Source organism: Apteryx mantelli, chromosome 1 (assembly GCF_036417845.1).
Source record: "Apteryx mantelli isolate bAptMan1 chromosome 1, bAptMan1.hap1, whole genome shotgun sequence".
Taxonomy (NCBI): Eukaryota; Metazoa; Chordata; class Aves; order Apterygiformes; family Apterygidae; genus Apteryx; species Apteryx mantelli.
Genome location: NC_089978.1, coordinates 166,307,671 through 166,325,196, shown reverse-complemented (window position 1 = coordinate 166,325,196; position 17,526 = coordinate 166,307,671). Strand labels below are relative to the sequence as shown.

General features: G+C 54.8%; 2 protein-coding genes across 2 annotated transcripts; one reads left to right on the top strand and one right to left on the bottom strand.

The window, feature by feature from the left end:
- Window positions 1–17: 17 nt before the first annotated feature.
- Window positions 18–5,552, bottom strand: LOC136994194 (uncharacterized). Its single transcript, XM_067310544.1, has 2 exons — window positions 5,543–5,552; window positions 18–4,490 (listed from the first exon to the last, which is right to left on the bottom strand). The coding sequence occupies exon 2, from the start codon at window positions 4,416–4,418 to the stop codon at window positions 3,678–3,680; it is 741 nt and encodes a 246-aa protein (XP_067166645.1). The 5' UTR covers window positions 4,419–4,490; window positions 5,543–5,552; the 3' UTR covers window positions 18–3,677.
- A 5,883-nt stretch (window positions 5,553–11,435) lies between these two features.
- Window positions 11,436–15,803, top strand: CHADL (chondroadherin like). The gene is made up of 4 exons (XM_013947399.2): window positions 11,436–11,706; window positions 12,172–13,845; window positions 14,628–14,794; window positions 15,381–15,803. Exons 1-4 carry the CDS (start codon window positions 11,548–11,550, stop codon window positions 15,604–15,606), a joined length of 2,226 nt encoding a protein of 741 aa, XP_013802853.1. The 5' UTR covers window positions 11,436–11,547; the 3' UTR covers window positions 15,607–15,803.
- The last annotated feature ends 1,723 nt before the right edge of the window (window positions 15,804–17,526 follow it).

The window sequence follows — 17,526 nt, the reverse complement described above, 5'->3', positions numbered from 1 at the left end:
GTTCTGAGCTCTGCATGAATCAAAAAGAAGAGTCCTCCTCCACTTCTGTAGCATTGGCAAGGGTATGCCAAGACTAACATCGGGTCCAGGAACGCTGTCCTCAGGATCAACCAAGTTATCCATTTTATTTTACTGGACTGTGGCTCCTGCCTGATGCTCTTCTGCACTGTGCAGGAGGGAGGCTACAATGCTGCTGCTGCTTCTCCAGGCCAGGGGAGTGCTTGATCCCCTTCTGCTGCTGCTGAGTCAGAAGGGCAAGGTGTGCTCCCCTTTGTTTCTTGTTTTCAAGTCCATTTGTTCAAGGCACAGTGTGGCCTATTTCTATTTTAGTGTACTACTCCCCTGCTGCTGTGGTTTGGATATCCGTGTAGTGTAGCTGACTCCGGTGGCCATTGCTTAAGGGAGCAAGCATATTTTTATTGTAATGATTTTTATTTTTTTTTTGCCTAGTGCCTGTGGTGTTTCCCTCTTCCCTTCCTTTCCTTCTCCCTTACCCCTCTCTTCCTAATTAAAATAGGCTTGGTTTGGAAGTGAATACAATCCATGAAATCCCTGTGGAATGTGTTCCCTTTCTCCTCCCTTCTGTTCCCCCTCTGATAAAACAGTGTGACTGTGTGGGCTGTTCACGTATTTGAAAGCCAAGCACCTGTAAGAGCACAAAGAATTAGGGCTGTGCTGATTGTCCTCGGGTAGAACTGCACCTTTTCTTGCACTGAAGGAGTAGCTGATGCCTCTAGATCTCTGTACACAGAGTACTGTTTGTGTGCCTGCACATGTATTGATGGCACCTACCTGCATGACTTACAAGCACACAAGAAGGTGATTCATAGGCTGGTCCTGTTCCCACTTCTTTCATGTACAGTTTCAAGCCTCTGAGAATCCATACATCTGTTTCTCTTCAGGTAACAAAGAGTTTGTCCTTGAACTAATACTGGTCTTCCCCTCTATTTTTGGTTAGAGGAGGTTGTTCATCTTCTCTTACCAGACCTTAAAACTGATGTGCAGCATAAATAGGGCTAGCACCCAGTGGCCTCTATGAGAGAGAGCTAGTTGTCCCTTCATTGTGAGAGGCAGCATGTGCCACAGCTGGCGAGGGTACACATGCTGACCCTAAGTGCAGGAAACACTGGTGTTTGCTCAAAGTTTGCAGGCAGCATTGACAGAAGAAAGAATTTGGGTCTCTGTATTAAATAAACTGTATGGTATGTGCAAGACCTACTTACATATAATCTCTGCTTAAATTCTTCCAGGTTGTGGGCCTGTTCAAGGCAACCATGGGGTAGAAGGGGGAGGGTATAGGAAGTTGTGAGTGGCTATGATCCAGCAATCTCTGGAAAGCAATGTCTCTTTGCTTCTCAGGGAAGAGCTGCCCTTCATATAGGAGCAGTGTCCCCTTGTAACAAAGGCTGTCCTAAGGCTAAGGACAAAGTCCATTTTCTCACAATTTCTGTGACGGAAGCTAGAAATCCTGTTTCTAAACTGGTAAAATCAACTGAAGTAAAGGTACCTACACCTACGGAAAGTGCTTTGGTCACTGCGTTCAGCCCCTGCTCTCGGACTGAGCCCTGCCTCCTTTGCCTAATCCTGTCCCTATTCTTCAGCAGTGTGTTACAGAAGCAAGTGTGTTAAGTGTTGCCATAAGCTTGAGGGGGAAAATCAAGACAAAAGGATCTGTATTTTCCTTAAATCTTGAGCCTGGTATAGCTTTCCTTGAAGCTCCCTGGCCTCTTGCTACTCTTATTGCCCCTTCCCCAGAGGGGATGGTCATGGAGAAAAAGGACATGATGTAGTGTAGAGGTGTATAAACCAAGGCAGGGAGTCAACCCTAAGGGGTGACTTATCTGCAGTGGGTCATATTCCTATGTCACAGTTATTTTTGTCAATTGCCCTCCCGCCAATTCTTTCTCCTAAGGGTCCTTCCTTCCCTACTTTGCCCCACTCCATTTGGTGTCTGGAAGTGACAGTGTGCAGACAACAGATTTGCCTCTAGGTAGGACATGGAGACTGAACTCCCTTGCAGTGGGCTTATGTCTTCTGTCTCAGCAAAAAAGAGAATGAGAATTTCTAACTTTAGTTTGTATTAGGAATTGCTCCTAAAGGATGATAAATTCCTAGTGTTGCACTGAAGGACTGCAGGTTCATTCCAGTGTTGGTTCAGCTTGTCTTGTGCAACCAATTCACCCCAAGAGCACCACTACTGCAGGAAGTATTTTTAATTTGAACTTTATTAGTCCAGCAAAGCAGTGGTAGTAAAGAGAAAGAGATACTATATTAGTGTCTAGCAGTCTTTGGGGGAATCTATGAGCAGTGAATCACTTCAGTGGGAGCAAGCGATGAGAAAATAGAAGAGGACAGGTCTTCTTGCAGGCAAAGGTAAAATGGTTTCTTTAATGGAAAGCAAAGGTATTTCCTTTAATGGAAATTAAGAATGAAAATGAGCTGTTTATGCCTCTCACTTTCTATGTATTTTGTCTTGCTGTTTTGGGGGAGTCATTCCTGCTCCATTTCCTCCTGTAAAAGGGGTTGTGCAGAACAGAAGGCATCTGAAATTATCTGCATTGGGCACTTCAGAAATACTGGATGGCTTTTATTGGTTTTGGAAGGTAATTACATAGCCTCTTGCCTCTTGTCCTGGGGTGTAATCCCAGTGCCCCCAAAGCACTTAATGGACTTGAAAAAGCTGAAAAACTGCTTAGAAACAGGAACGTGCCACAGGGCCCTAGCAGTCACCCGCTGCCCGGCAGGCTTCCCTGGCAGCGAGGCTCCCATGGTTTGTACTTCTGGGCAATTGCTGCAGGATGATGCCTATAGGGACCAGTCCCCTTTGCCCAGGGTCACCCTTTGGGTACACCTGAGTAGCTCTGGAGCTGGACCGTGTCTTGCTGCCACTGCAAGAGCAGCTAACTAAGCTGGCTGTGAAGGCGTCAACCCTCAGATGACCAGCTTGGGGGCCACAGGCCAGCACTAGTCCTTGTGCTGCCTGAAGGCATCTGGCCAATCTCTCCCAAGGGATCCTAGAGCTCACACTGAGCTTCTTCAGAGCTCTGCTCTGCTTCTTCAGAGCCAGCTACTAGGATTGATGTCCCCCTGCTGACACCAGCCTCCCTCTGCCTAACAAGGCTGAAATGGCAGGCTGCCGCTTGCACTGTAGTGGTAGCCTGAGGTTAGGGCCTGCTCCTTGGATGGGCAATGAGGGCTTGATTGCAAGGAGAGGAGGAGTGATAGGGGGAGGACAGAAACACATCCTCTGTGTCAGTGTTTTCCTTCTGACAGCTGCCACCTGGCCTTCCTCTAGCTGTTGTAGCTCCTCAGGTGCATTGGCCTGGTAGAGGTAGCCTTTGGTGGATTAAAACCATCCACGTTGAAGTGTGCTCACCTCATGTCCTGTGCTTGACCAGAGAGAGCAAAAAACTACTCCCTTCCCACATCTTTGGAAGATGCCAAAGCAGGTAAGTACATTTATGGGTAAAGAAACAAACAAAAAAATTGCCTGCAGGGAGGCTGGGAAAATTCCTCATTTCTGATGAGCAATCATGAGGCTGTGCACTGACTGAGCCTTCATCCGCCAGTCTGGCAACTTCAGTTTTCATGTGCATCACAAAGAGAGATCTGAACCTCTGGAGGGTGAGGAAAACCTCAGCAACAGGGTGAGACTCATAGGGGCACATATGTGGGTGTCATGGGGCTCCTTGGTGGTGGGGAGCAAGTGCAATCCAACGATTCTTTGGGCTGCTGGCTGGCAGCCAGCACATAGCCATGGCGGTCGTCATCCTCACTGCAGGCAGCTGATAGCTCAGTGCCCCTGTGGTGCAGGGGCGGCTCATCATCGTTGTAGTACCTCTGGAAAGAGACTGGCTGCCTCTGCAGCCGCAGCATGGCCTGATGGCCAGGCCCGCTAGGACGAGGAGGGTGGCGGTGGTGCCGATGCCCAGAGCCCAGGGGCCTGGCACCGGCCAGGTGCCCACAGGCCAGGCAGTGTCAGCGGTGTGCCCCATGGTGCACTGCCCAGGCGCTGGGCTCAAGCACGCCAACAGCCCTCTGCTCCAGGGGACAATGCAGATGCGGTACTCAGTGCCTGGGTGGAGGCTGTGGAGCTGCAGCTCCGGTGGGCTCCCGATCACCTGCAGCGCCTGCTCGGGTGCCCCGGAGGCCTGGTACCGCACCTCAAACTCCTTGTGGTCCCCTGAAAAAGCCCAGGCCACAGTCAGGGACGTGTCACTCCCAGTGCTGACGTGAAGGCCGCTGATGCCATCGGCCAGGCAGGGATCAGGGCTCTCGGGCGCATGGCCCTGTGAGGTCGTGAGTGGCCGGGCAGTGGGGAGCAGGGTGGTCCTGATGGTGGCCAGGGCTGTGATAGTGGCAGTGATGGTGGTCACCATGCTGGGAAGAGGCTTGCCTCTTGCTGTTGGTGTGGCCATGGGTCTGCTGCCCTCCGTGGGGTTGGTGATGGTGGAGCTTGTGCCAAAAGGTGGGCAAGTCAGCTTCTGCAACTGGAAAAAATAAAAGGAGAGGGGAATGGTGAGAGAAGGTGTCACAGGTCTGTGTCAGGCCCTGTGACAGAGCCGTGCCACCGCCACGGTCACGCACCCTCCCCACACGGCCCCCTTTGCCAGCACATCTGCAGGCAGCGGTCTGGGGGGGACCTCAGCCCCGAGCAACGCCTCAGCCTCTCTCTGTGTGATGGCAGCCCCAGTACTCAGCACCTCCCCACACCTTTAGTTTTTGTTGCCACAGCATCAGCCAGTAATGACGCTGATGAGGATGAAGGAAGGAAATGGGGAAGAGGAAAGGCAGGAAGGGAAGGAATGAGCAGATGCGAAAGCATGGGGCAAAAAGAAAAGGAACAAGCACACGGCTGCATGGGCTGCCTTTTCCCCTGACCCCTGCCAGGGCCCCAGCAGTGGAGGCAGCCTCTGAGCCTTGCTCACTCCCCCTTCTCCCCTGCTCGCGTGTCACCTCCCCGGGCCCTCAGGACCCGTGCCAGGGGTTAAAAAGCCATTTTCTGAGCTGAGGTTGAACAGGGTGGTGACAGCTTGCCCTCGGGGTGGCTCCCCACGAGGGTGTATGGGAGCTGCCCCCGCTCTCGCCGGGGACACCTGCCCAGGCGCAAACCACGGAGCCCTGGCCGGAGCCGTACCTCCACGTCCGCCAGCAGCTGCCCTAGCAGTGCCCCAGGAGAGCTGCAGGCAGCGGGGCCCCGCTCGCCCCGCGGCCGCTTCCTCTGCCACGTCCAGAGCCAGACCAGGCTGCAGTCGCAGCACCACTTGTTGCCCATCAGGTAGAGCCCTGACAGGGCCCACAGCGACACCAGCAAGGGCAGCATCTCCAGGCCGTTGTCCCTGAGGCTCAGCACCTCCAGCTGGTGCAGCCGGCTGAACGCCAGTGCCATCACCCTCTCCAGGGCCATGCCATCGAGGAAGAGCTTGCCAAGGGCCCGCGGCCCCCTCCTGAACGACAACGATGTCAGCTGGCGGATGGGGTTGCTGCTCAGGTGGAGGGTGGCCAGCAGCAGGGCGCCGCGCACGGCCCAGGGCACACTCACCAGCTGGTTGCCGTCGAGTCACAGGGTGCGCAGCCCACGTGGCAGCGCCTGCCCAGAGAGGTTGGCCAGGCGGTTTGCACTGAGGTGCAGGTGCCAGAGCCGCAGCAGGCTGCCGAGCGCCTGGTCTGAGAGCTCCTGCAGCTCGTTGTGGCTCAGGTCCAGCAGAGGAGGTGCTTCAGGGAGGAGAAGGTGCCTGGAGAGACCGGGGGGGAGGGAGGCTTATTTGGACCAGCCTCTGAGCCCTCTCCGCCCCCAAGCCACTCACCCCATGTTTTTTTCTCAGTGCAGAGGCTGGTTTGGCTGCACGTGGAGCCGCTGGCAGCTTCCCAAGAGGTCCTGTGTTGGGGAAGGGGCTGAGCGACAAGGCTGGCATGTCCCATTGCCAACGCGGCGGCTGCGGGGGTACCTGGCAGGAGGTGAGCGATCTGGTTGTGCTCCAGGTGCAGAAAGATGAGGCTGCTCAGGTTGGTGAAGGCGCCCGTGGGGACAGCCCGCAGGAGGTTGTGGTCCAGGTGGCGGTGATACAGGCTCCCCAGCCCCCCGAAAGCACCGGTCTCCAGCCACTCCACCCTGCTGCTCCCCAGGTAGAGGGTGGTGAGGGCTGGCAGGTCAGGGAAGAAGCCGGCCTCAAGGGTGGGGAAGAGGTTGTGCTGCAAGTCGAGCTCCACGGCGGCGTGGGGGAGGCCCACAGGCAGCCACGCCAGGCTGGCATTGGCGCAGCTGACAAACTGCTGCAAGGCAGCGCAGGAGCAGTTCGAGGGACACAAGGCCATGTTGGCACCGGGAGCTGGCGAGGTGCAGAGCAGAGGCAGGGCAAGGATCGCGAGCCAGAGCGCCAGCACAGGGCCTTCAGCTGCAACCCAAAACATGCAGCGAAACAGCCCACAGCACCTGGTCAGAGCTGGGCACAGGGAAGAGCTTGTCCAGTCCAGTCCATTCCCCCCCCCCCCCACCCAATGCATGACAGCGCCAGATTGCGCTTAATCCCCAAACCCACAGCCTTCATTTTTGCTTTCTCCATAGCAGCAAATAAATATACTCTTTCCTGGCCAGGACTTCATGCTGTCAGCTGTTGTGCCTGTAAAGCACCTCCTTCTCACTGGACTTGGGCTGCTTCAACCACCCCGCTCCCAGAGCAGCTCCCGCCCTGCGGGCATTGCTGGACAATGGACATCAGCAGTGCTTTGGCCTCTGGCGTGCTCCCTCCTCCCACTGGCCATGGTCCGGCCCCTGCCTGCACTGCCTCCCATCACCCCCAACCATGTCCCCACCTTGTGCAGCTGGAGCAGCCCAGATCGGCTCAGCCTCCACTTCCTCCTTTGGTTCCCTCTTGGAAAAAAAAAAAAAAAGGACTTGGAGGAAAACCCTGAACTAGCAATGTGGCTGGCAGGATGTGCTGCGCAGGCAGCTGCCTCTCCCCGCCTCGTTCCCATTTGATCCATCCCCACAGCTGGACAAACACTCCAGCTCGCTCTGGCAGCTCATCCAACACTCAGGGCTGGGGAGAAGGAGCGAGTGAGCAGCATTCATCACTGGGGCTGTTTGCCCTGCACCAGCAGCAGGAGGCCCAGGAAGGCACTCCCCATCAGACCACTGACAGCACCATCCCACACTCCTTTTAGCACCGTGGAGAAACATAACCCCAGGCTCTCCAAAAGGAGGGTGCTAGGAACGCATTCTCCATGTCTTTCTTTCCACTGCGGGAATCCCTTTACTGCTCCCTGGTTTTGGCCACCTGAAGGGAAAGGAGACCAGGGCACAAGGCCCCTGCCTCAGAGGGGCCACCAGAGGCAGAGCTGGAGGGTGCGCCCCGATGTCAGGGCATGCTGGGAGCCTGATTCCCCGGGCTTTGCCCTGTGACATACAGCCTGCAGTGCTTCACTGTAGTGCAAAGACCACTTTTGCCTTTATGCTCTGTTTTTTTCAGGAGGCAATTAAAAAATAAATAAAAAGGATCATACCCAAAGGAAACCAGCACTGATGGCAATCCATAGTCCACCCCGCACACTCCATTCCCCACACTACAGCTTATGTGTTAACAAATCCCTGCCCTTTCTGGCTCTTGTTTCTCCCATTCCTCAGGACCAGAAGGTGGGCAGCAACCCCACAACCCTTTCCCCAGCCTTGCTGACTTCTGCCAACTCTCTTGGTCAGTGGATGCAACTCCTGCTTCTCCCTTGCTGCGTTTGCCATCACTGCCTCTGACAAAACCCTCTTGCAGCAGGTATTTCCCAGGGCCCATCACGTCTCCCCCAAATCCTGACTTGCTGCCTGTTGCCCTCCCAAGCAGCACCATAAGGGGCACCACTGCTGGCTGGTGCCCAAGCTTTACCTGCTATGGGAGCAGTCTGGGTTTGGTTGGTGCTCACAGCATGCCTTCGCCCTTCTCCTAATGAGTTCGGCGATGGTGCACTGCAGTTTTCCTCCCCTCCACTCTGGTGCAGCCCACGAGGAAGCAGAGCCTGAGCCAGTGGCTTCCTCCTATTGTGTGCGGTGAGAAAGGATGCAGATGAACAGGGAGAAAGTGAAGGGCACCGGGAGAGACATGAGGCTTGGGCATGGCCACAAGCGCCTGGCTCCCTTCCACTGCACTTCCCCTTGCTGCTTCGGTCTCGCTGAGTTGGCCAGAAGCCATGCCATCGAGCTGTTGCCTAACACAGCTCCTTGGTTTGCCCCCAACCTCAGCACCAAATGTGGTCAGCCAGCTGGCCACGACCCCAAAAAAGAGGTCTCAGTGATTTGATGCAGGCAGCGAGCTCCCAGGACTGATGTCAAATGTCAAAGCAGGTGCCTATGAGTTGCCCGCCATATCTGTAAGGTCAGATGGCGAGACCAGGCCACCATTGTGCCCCAATTCTCCTTCCAGGCCTGCACAACTGGGACACTCTCCCCTCGCCCATCAGCAGCTCCTGGGATGTCTCACCAGGACTGGAAACATCACCTGCATCACAGGGGCAATAATCGCTCCCCATCCCTGGAGCCTGCACTCCTGGAAGCCTGGCTGAGCCTGTGGGGATGGGACAGAGGGGACATCCGCCTGAAGCCAGGGCTGGGGAGACTCTGGCCCTCCAGCAGTCGGGAGCGAGCAGCTCACAGCCCCTGGCAGGAGGGTTCATCCCTTGCAGGCGCACTGGGACGGGACCAGCGCTGGCAGGAGGAGTAGCAGGAAAGTGGCAGGCCCACAGCCAGGGCAGTGCACGTCTGCTGGCTGCACAGGTTGAGCTGTGTCTCCCTCCCCCAGCCTGGGTTGACACATGCCTGTTCACACCATTGCAACAGAAAAGTGCTGGCCAGAGAAGAGGAGGTGGAAAATTCCTCCTGCCTCTGACCCACCACCTCTTCCCTGGGCAGACCCGGCTCCAGGCCTCCCAGGCACTCGTTCCAGCTCACTGCCAGGCAGACAGGAGCAGCTATTTGCCCAGGGCAAATGCCAGCAAACGGAGAGTGCAGCCCCTTCAAGTGGGTTATGCGGGGCAGCTGCCACTGTGCGTTTCTTGCATCCTTTCAGAGACACCAGGCAGCATCAGGTGGGTGTTGTACCCATACCTAGCATTGGGATTAGTGGAGCTAAACCTCCTAGAGGGATTGCAGTGAAGACTGTCCCCACTGGAGAGTTTGTTCCTGAGCTGCAGGGAGAGCAAGCTGCTGCTGTTCAGCTCAGATTTAGGGTTTCTTTTCTCTTCCCCCCAACTAGATGAAGGGTTTGAAGGGGGACAGAGATATTAATATCAAATCCTTTGCAGTTTTTTTTCAGGCTGCAGATCTGCTCACGTTCCCCAGGAGAATGAAATACATCGCTGAAAAAAATGAAATAACAGAGCCAGAGAGGAAAACAAAGGCCCCCGCTGCATTCTGCAAGGAAATGACATTTCACGCATGCACTACCACCCTTAGCCTCTTTGAAACAAGCAAATAAACAAAATTAGGAAAACTAGAGAGTGTAAATGTAGAATGGATGTGTGCCTGCACAGCCAGTTGCCCACACTGATTGCAGATGCTGTGTGCTACTATTTAGGAGGGGATGTGAGGTAGCAACGTCCGAGGCTTGTGAGACGCATCACTTCTTTTGCTCAGCCTTACTGCAGCAATTGCACTGTTGGATGGATGTTGACTTTCGGCACTGGACAGTTATATTTCCTGTGAATTATGCAGACAGGAAAGAAAAGGCAGGGCGCAAAAAATGGTGAGCTTAAATCCGATATCCGCTCCCTGGGCTGGCACTGCAGCATGCCACGCTGGCTGCTCTGGGGGCGCAGGTCCCCTCCATCAGACCAGCAGGATGTACCCACGGGGTGGCTGCCCTCTCCCCAAGGGGCTTGTCCCTTCCTTTCCCCCAGCCTCCTCCTCCCCCTTTTGCTGGCTCCATCCAGGGAGCACTGCTGTGAAAGCGGCACAACGGCCCATTCAGCTCTCACTTCTTCATGGAAAAGTAAATACCAGTGCAGGCACGGGGGAGGTCGCAGGAGCCTGGCAGCCGCTGGACAGTGGGGCAGCTCTCTGCTCTCTCTTTGCCGCCTCCTGGGGATGATGTACCCCCAGCCCCAGGTGAGTGGGAGGGGGCGGTGGGTGCATGGCGGGTGGCAGCAGCAGCTGGGACGCAGGTCAAGCCGTGGGGACCAGTCCGGCGACACTCACCGGTGGCCACACACCGCTGGCTCTGTGTCGGTGCAGCCCGTCAAATGCAGTGGGAGGACAGAGCCAGGGGCATGTGGCCAGGGCAGCTGGGGCATGCGACCCCCACTTTGGTGGCTTTTAGCTATGCCAGGCCCTGCTGCTGCTGCACCCCATACCTGGGGGGCCTTGGCCATGGCCACGCTTCCCAGTGTCACCTCCAGCCTCGCACTGCTGCAGCCTCAGCCCCTCTCCGGCACCTCCTCCTGGGGGGGGGGGGGGGGGGGGGGGGGCTTGCTGCCACCTCAAACTCAGCCTAGCCAAAACCAACCTCGTCCTTCCTGCATAGACTCAATTTGCTTTAGTCAGTTTAACAGTGGATACCATTAGTCCAAAACAGTCTGAATAGCTTAAGGTAATTTTGGCATTAGCTTAGCACAGTCTGCATGCAGCCTGCCAGCAGCGTATGTCCGGCTTGGCTTGCAGCCAGCCCCGAGGGAGTGAGGTGACCAGGGGATGTGGGAGAGGGGAGATTTACAATTAAGAGAAGGGCTGAAGCTCAGAAAGCCAGCTTGATTACAAATCATGAACCTGCTTGCCTTACAAAGAACAAGATCAAGTTGTGTTAATAATATTGTTATCGCGTACAGATCAAGAGAATTTTATGCTAGTGACAAGGAAGAAAGAGGGGCTCTGCTCCAAGCCCCTTCCCCACCACTGACCCTGGGCTCGTGCTGATCCCCTCCTTAAGTGAATCTAAACAACCTAGGCAAAACCTCTTTCCAAAAGGGGACCTGCTATCAGCGATCTTCAAGATAAAGCTTAGATTTTGACACTAAATATTTATTTCCTCTTTCTTCTGCTTTCTTTCTCATTTATTATCCATAAAAACACAGTTCTAGAACAACAGGCTATCAGAGCTGCCCCATGGCTCCGAGTAATTATCCGCATGTCCCAGCACTCGGTGACCCACAGTGGCACTAGCTGATGCTATTTTGGGAGAGCGTGTGAGCCTGGCTTCACTCTGCAGTCCCTGCCCGGTGCCCCACCAGCAACCACAGGGCTAGGAATGGCAGAGACATCCCTGCCTCTTCCCTTTAATAGCATGGCCCTTTGCTCATGAGTTTATCCAGTCCCTTTTGATCCTACTGACACTGGCTGCCTCCACTGCCTCCTGGGACAGCAAAGTCCAGAAGTTTCCGGTCGCCAGCAATGTAAAAAGTACTTTCTTTTGTTTGGTTGAAACCATGCCCTGCTAGTGCCCCCTAGGCCTGCTGCTGTAGGATTTGGCAAATAACAGACCTGCACAGATTTCACTGCTGTCAGGAGGGATCCTTCCCCCTCATGTGTCCTGCCTCACGGCACATCTCCTCTGGCCATAGGTGATATCTGCGATGTGGCTTTCCCTGGGCATCCTCCTGCTCACAGCCATGCTCGTGCTCCGGGAAACAGCTGCCAACCGCTGCCCTCCAGCTTGCGTCTGTGACAACATCAGGACCCACGTCCTGTGCCTAAACAGGAACCTCACGGGGATACCCAGCACCATCCCGCAGGTCGGCTGGCGAAGGCAGGGGGGAGGACGGAGGCACATGCAGCCTCTGGGCAATCACACCACATGCCACCGTGGTCCTTATCCCAGAGTATTGGGGTACCTGGCAAGCCTCCTCACCTCGCGCTCTGCATTTGACACATGCAGGGCTAGGGAGATGGAGGGCATGAGACCAGCCAGGTTCAGCCAGGACCAGGCTCATAAAATGCTGGCAACAGGCACATAATTCAGCTGAACCAAAAAGACAACTCACCACTTTCCATGTCGTGGGACATCACGGCCCTAACTTAACCCTGCTGTTATGAGGTGGATGATAAAATAAGCCTAGGACAGCAGGGTGTAGGGACCACACTGATACTGCCATAATGAGCCCAGAGCCAAGATGTTAGGCCAGTTGGGGACAGGAAATGAAGTGGGGGAAGGTTGGGATTTTAGCTCTGGAATAAATCCACACTTGTGTTACCTACAGATCACCAAAAAGTTGGATCTCCGGGGCAACAGCTTCAAGGTCATCCCTGCAGGAGCTTTCCTCAATATCCCCTACCTCACACACTTAAATCTGCAGCACTGCAAGGTGGAGAGCATCAAGGAAGGAGCTTTCCGGGGACTGGGAAGACTGGTCTACCTCAACCTGGCCTCCAACAGTATAGCCTTCATCTACCAGGAGTCTCTGGATGGGCTGTCTTCCCTCCAGCAGCTCATCCTGGAGAAGAATCGCATTGAGGAGATCCAGCTGGGTGCTTTCAGCCAACTGGGATTCCTCAACTTCCTCAACCTCGGTGAGAATGCCCTGGTCTATCTCCCAGATATGGTCTTCCAGGGCCTGCAGGTGATCAAGTGGCTCCGCCTGTCCCATAACGCCCTTCATGTCTTGGGCAACGAGGCCTTCGCTGGCTTGCCTACCCTGAGGAGGCTGAGCCTGGACCACAACGAACTGCAGGCACTGCCCAGCGAGGCTCTGTCAAGGCTGTCTGGGACAACACGGCTTGATCTGGGCCACAACCCCATCACCTATATCACTGAAGAGGCCATTGACATGGCTTCATTGAAGCACCTCTTCTTGGATAACGCAGCCCTCCAGGACATTTCACATGAAGCCTTCGTGAAGAGCCCCCAGCTGCGCATGCTGGACCTCCGCAACAACCAGCTGCAGGGGCTCCAGCCGCTGGCCGGACCAGGCAGCGTAGCAAAAATCAGGTTGGCTGGGAACCCCCTGCTCTGCTCCTGCCACCTGTGCCCCTTTCGGGAGTGGATGAGGAGGGCACGGGTTCACGTGGAGGCAGTGTGCGCTGGCCCCCCTGCACTCCGGGGACAGCAGCTGGAGTTGCTCAGGCCCCTCGATATGAGGTGCGGAGATCACCCAATAGGGGCCCAGCCATCCCCCAGCCCTGGTCCTCCTGCAGGGCAGCCGAAGAAGGCTGCAAGAAGAAAGTGCCCAGAGAACTGCGCCTGCTCCCTGGATTTCCAGCATGGCAACTGCGAGAACAGAAACCTCCGGGAGATCCCCCAGGGCTTTTCCAGCAACACCCAGCTCCTTGACCTGCGCCGAAACAACTTCCGGGCTGTGCCCCGGGGCTCCTTCCCCGGTTTGAAGGGCCTGGTCTCACTCCACCTGCAGAGCTGCAAAATTGCCATGCTGCAGCCCGGTGCACTCCAGGGCCTGGAGAAGTTGGTCTACCTCTACCTCTCCGACAACAACCTCTCTGCCTTGGAGGCCGCTGCCTTTGACGGTGTTCCACAGCTTGCCTACCTGTACCTGGACCACAACAGCTTCACCCGGGTACCCCGGGGCACCTTCAGGCTCCTTCCCAGCCTCTTCTCCCTCCACCTGCAGCACAATGCCATCGGGCAACTGTCTGAGGGCGACCTAGCGGGGCTGGAGAAGCTGCGCTGGCTCTACCTGACAGGCAATGCCATCAGCAGCATATCCCCCGCAGCCCTGAGTCACACCAAGATGTTGGAGAAACTGTACCTAGATGAAAACCGCCTGGGGGAAGTGCCCACAGGGTCTCTCCGGGGCCTGCCTGCCCTCAGTGAGCTGAAGCTGTCCAAGAACCCCATCAAGTCCATGGGGATTGGTGCCTTCCTGCCAGTGGCCAGCACCCTGCAGCACCTCTACCTGGACAACATGGGCCTGGAGCAGGTGTGCATGAGAGGGGGGAACCCTAAAGAAAGGGGCCAGGTCGGCCCCATAAAGCTGATGCAGTTAGAGATTGCCATGGGGTCCCATCTCATCCCTCCCTGCAGGGCCAGGCCCCCTCTAGGAGCTTCTGCCCTGTGGACATCCCCAAAATGCCACTGTTCACTTTGGGAGATGCTCCACAGTCCAGCCAAGAGGAGATGCTGCCTTGAGCTCAGCCTGAATGTTGTCTTGGTCCAACGCTCAGCTCTCCAGAGATGGTCTCTCTTCCTCCGCCTGGCCACCTGGGCAGTCATGGGTCCTCCCACATCCCTTGCCTCTCTGTCCACAGTTCCTTAATGAAAACAAACAAATGGACTTGAGATCATGCCCGCAGCCCCTCTTCCCCAAAGAATCCCCTTCCCACTTGCCTGGCCATATGCCTCCTTCTCTTGTCACCTATTATCCAGGACTCTTCACTGCTATTATCCTGAATTTCTCCTTCCTCTCAAGAAACTGATATTATCACCATCCTCTTAAGGACCAGGCCCCTTTTACATCACCAAGGGATCACTGTAGTGATTCCCAAAATGTGACCGAAACTGGTTAAGTTAATCAAACCATCCCTTCCTTTCAGTGTATTAAGCCCACATACTGCTATTCAAAACAGCCTTTTCACGGGACCCCCAGACCCAGCACAGGCTTTCACAGTCTCCCCAGGCTGTAGGGATTAGCAGTGCATGTGCACAGATTTGCTCACCTGCTCCCACAGGGACTACCTTTGACTTACCCTTGCTTCATTGCAGATTTCCTCAGGTGCTTTTGCTGGCCTTGGGCCCAAGATCAAAAGTCTCTACCTGGAGAACAACAAAATGAGCCATATCCCTGACATGCACAGCTTCACAGGGCTGGAAATCCTCAACCTGAGAGACATCCCTTTCCACTGCGACTGCCAGCTCCTTCCACTGCACAGGTGAGCTCTGTGAGGTGTCAGGGCCCATGGGGCCCATGGGAAATAGGGAAGGATAAAGATATAAGGAAATAAGGAAAAAAACCTTCCCTGGGAGGGTGGTCACACACTGGCTCAATGGCCCAGAGCAGCTGTGGGATCTGCATCCTTGGAGACACTCAAAACTCACCTGGCCAAAGCCCTGAGCAACCTCATCTGGCTTTGAAGTGAGCCCTTCTCTGAGCAGGGGTTGGACCAGAGACCCCCCATTGGTCCTGGCTGACCAAAACCTCTCTGTGGTTTTAAATGGGAGGTGTCAGCTCAAGAAGGACAACGGCTCTGTGCCCTTGTGTTCACTCTGGGCCATGCCCAGACACGAGAGCCTTCTGGTGGTCCGCACGTGGGGCAGACCTCCCCATGCCCTGCATGGGCCACCTGCTCCTTTGTCAGCCCCAGGGCTACGGGTCCAGCACGGACTCCCCTTAACACTGATGAGAGGTCATAGCACAGCTGGATCCAGCCCCAGCCCGCACCAGGTCACAGGCACAAAGTTTCACCTCTGCCTTCACACCTTCCTGTTCCTTTCTCTGATTTCCTGCCACCTTTCCAGGTGGATCGACAAACTCAATCTCCGTGTGGGGGCCACCTGCGGGTCCCCTGCCAAAGCTCGGGGCCAGAAGGTGAAGTTTTCCACCATCTTCCAAACCTGCCCTGGCTGGGGCCGGGACAAGGCCACAGGAGCCAGTCCTGACAAGGCCACGGCTGCGAGCAAGCCCAGCAAGCAAAAGAGATTGGGAAAATCATCAGCCAGGGGCTCCAAGAAGAGCAAAGCTTAGGAAAAGAGCGCAAGATGCAACGGGGCCATGCCTACCAGGAAGCAATTTAGTGAGAGCAATTTTCCTGGACTTGTCTCCGCCACAGCCTCCCAGATATTGTACAAGGTGCAAAGGAGAGAGCCTGGCACAACTGGACCGATGCTGATTTGTCCTGACCAAGGATCTGGGACCTAGGTCTTGTTCGTGCAGGACAAGACAGAGGCGCAATAACCTGGAAAGAAGTAGGTCAGAAGTTTTGGTAGTATTTGCAACACGCTTCATCTAGTGACTCAAACTGAGTCAGACAAAAAGATAATTATTTTCACAAGGTTTCTCCATCCACACAGGACAAGTGTAATGCCCAACTGTGTGGGTTTTTTTCTTCACCTTTGTAGGACAGGTGTAATCCACAGCAGGTTTTTCTTTAAATTGCTTTTAGGGATATTGATGTTTGTGCTTTAGCAGCTTCAGAAAACATTGAAGAGCCCTGAAGAGGACTGCAAAAAGCACTGACATAATATCCTGCACTGGCTCAAAACTTAAAAATAATCACCAGAGAAAACATTTCCTGAATTCTCAGAAGCTATTAAGAATTAAAACAAAAGCAGATAAAGAACTTTCTGTTTTTCTGCAAGATTAGATTAGTTGTTCCCACATCCCACTCCTAAGTGATGTGCCCAACCTACTCTCCATAGCATCGCAGGGCTGCCAGGTTTGCATTTCACAGAATCACAGAATGGTTGAGGTTGGAAGGGACCTCTGGAGATCATCTAGTCCAACCCCCCTGTTCAAGCAGGGTCACCTGGAGCACGTTGCACAGGATCGCGTCCAGGCAGCTTTTGAATATCTCCAGAGAAGGAGACTCCACAACCTCTCTGGGCAACCTGTTCCAGTGCTCTGTCACCCTCACAGTGAAAAAGTTTTTCCTCATGTTCAGATGGAAGTGTCTGTGTTTCAGTTTGTGCCCATTGCCTCGCGTCCTGTCGCTGGGCACCACTGAAAAGAGTCTGGCTCCATCCTCTCGACACCCTCCCTTCAGATACTTGTACACGTTGATAAGATCTCCTCTCAGCCTTCTCTTCTCCATGCTAAACAGGCCCAGCTCTCTCAGCCTTTCCTCATAAGAGAGATACCCCAGTCCCCTAATCATCTTTGTGGCCCTTCGCTGGACTTGCTCCAGTAGTGCCTCGTCCCTCTTGTACTGGGGAGCCCAGAACTGGACGCAGTACTCCAGGTGTGGCCTCACCAGGGCTGAGTAGAGGGGGAGAATCACCTCCCTCGACCTGCTGGCAACACCCTTCCTGATGCACCCCAGGATACCATTGGCCTTCTTGGCCACAAGTGCACATTGCTGCCTCATGCTTAACTTGGTGTCCACCAGCACTCCCAGGTCCTTCTCAGCAGAGCTGCTTTCCAGCAGGTCAACCCCCAACCTGTACTGCTGCATGGGGTTATTCCTCCCCAGGTGCAGAACCCTGCACTTGCCTTTGTTGAACTTCATGAGGTTCCTCTCTGCCCACCTCTCCAGCCTGTCCAGGTCTCTCTGAATGGCAGCACAGCCCTCTGGTGTATCAGCCACTCCTCCCAGTTTTGTATCGTCGGCAAACTTGCTGAGGGTGCACTCTGTCCCTTCATCCAGGTCATTGATGAAGAAGTTGAACAAGACTGGAGCCAGTACTGACCCCTGGGGGACACCGCTAGCTACAGGCCTCCAGCTAGACTCTGCACCGCTGATCACAACTCTCTGAGCTCTGCCATTCAGCCGGTTCTCAATCCACCTCACTGGCCACTCATCTAAACCACACTTCCTGAGCTTGTCTATGAGGATGTTATGGGAGACAGTGTCAAAAAGCCTTGCTGAAGTCAAGGTAGACAACATCCACTGCTTTCCCCTCATCTACCCAGCCAGTCATTCCATCATAGAAGGCTATCAGATTGGTT

Coding starts and splice junctions, on each gene's coding strand:
- CHADL (XM_013947399.2), top strand. CDS start 11,548: ATGTGGCTTTCCCTGGGCATCCTCCTGCTCACAGCCATGCTCGTGCTC. Junction 13,846..14,627: donor ACAACATGGGCCTGGAGCAG/GTGTGCATGAGA, acceptor GCTTCATTGCAG/ATTTCCTCAGGTGCTTTTGC. Junction 14,795..15,380: donor CAGCTCCTTCCACTGCACAG/GTGAGCTCTGTG, acceptor CCACCTTTCCAG/GTGGATCGACAAACTCAATC.
- LOC136994194 (XM_067310544.1), bottom strand. CDS start 4,418: ATGGCCACACCAACAGCAAGAGGCAAGCCTCTTCCCAGCATGGTGACC.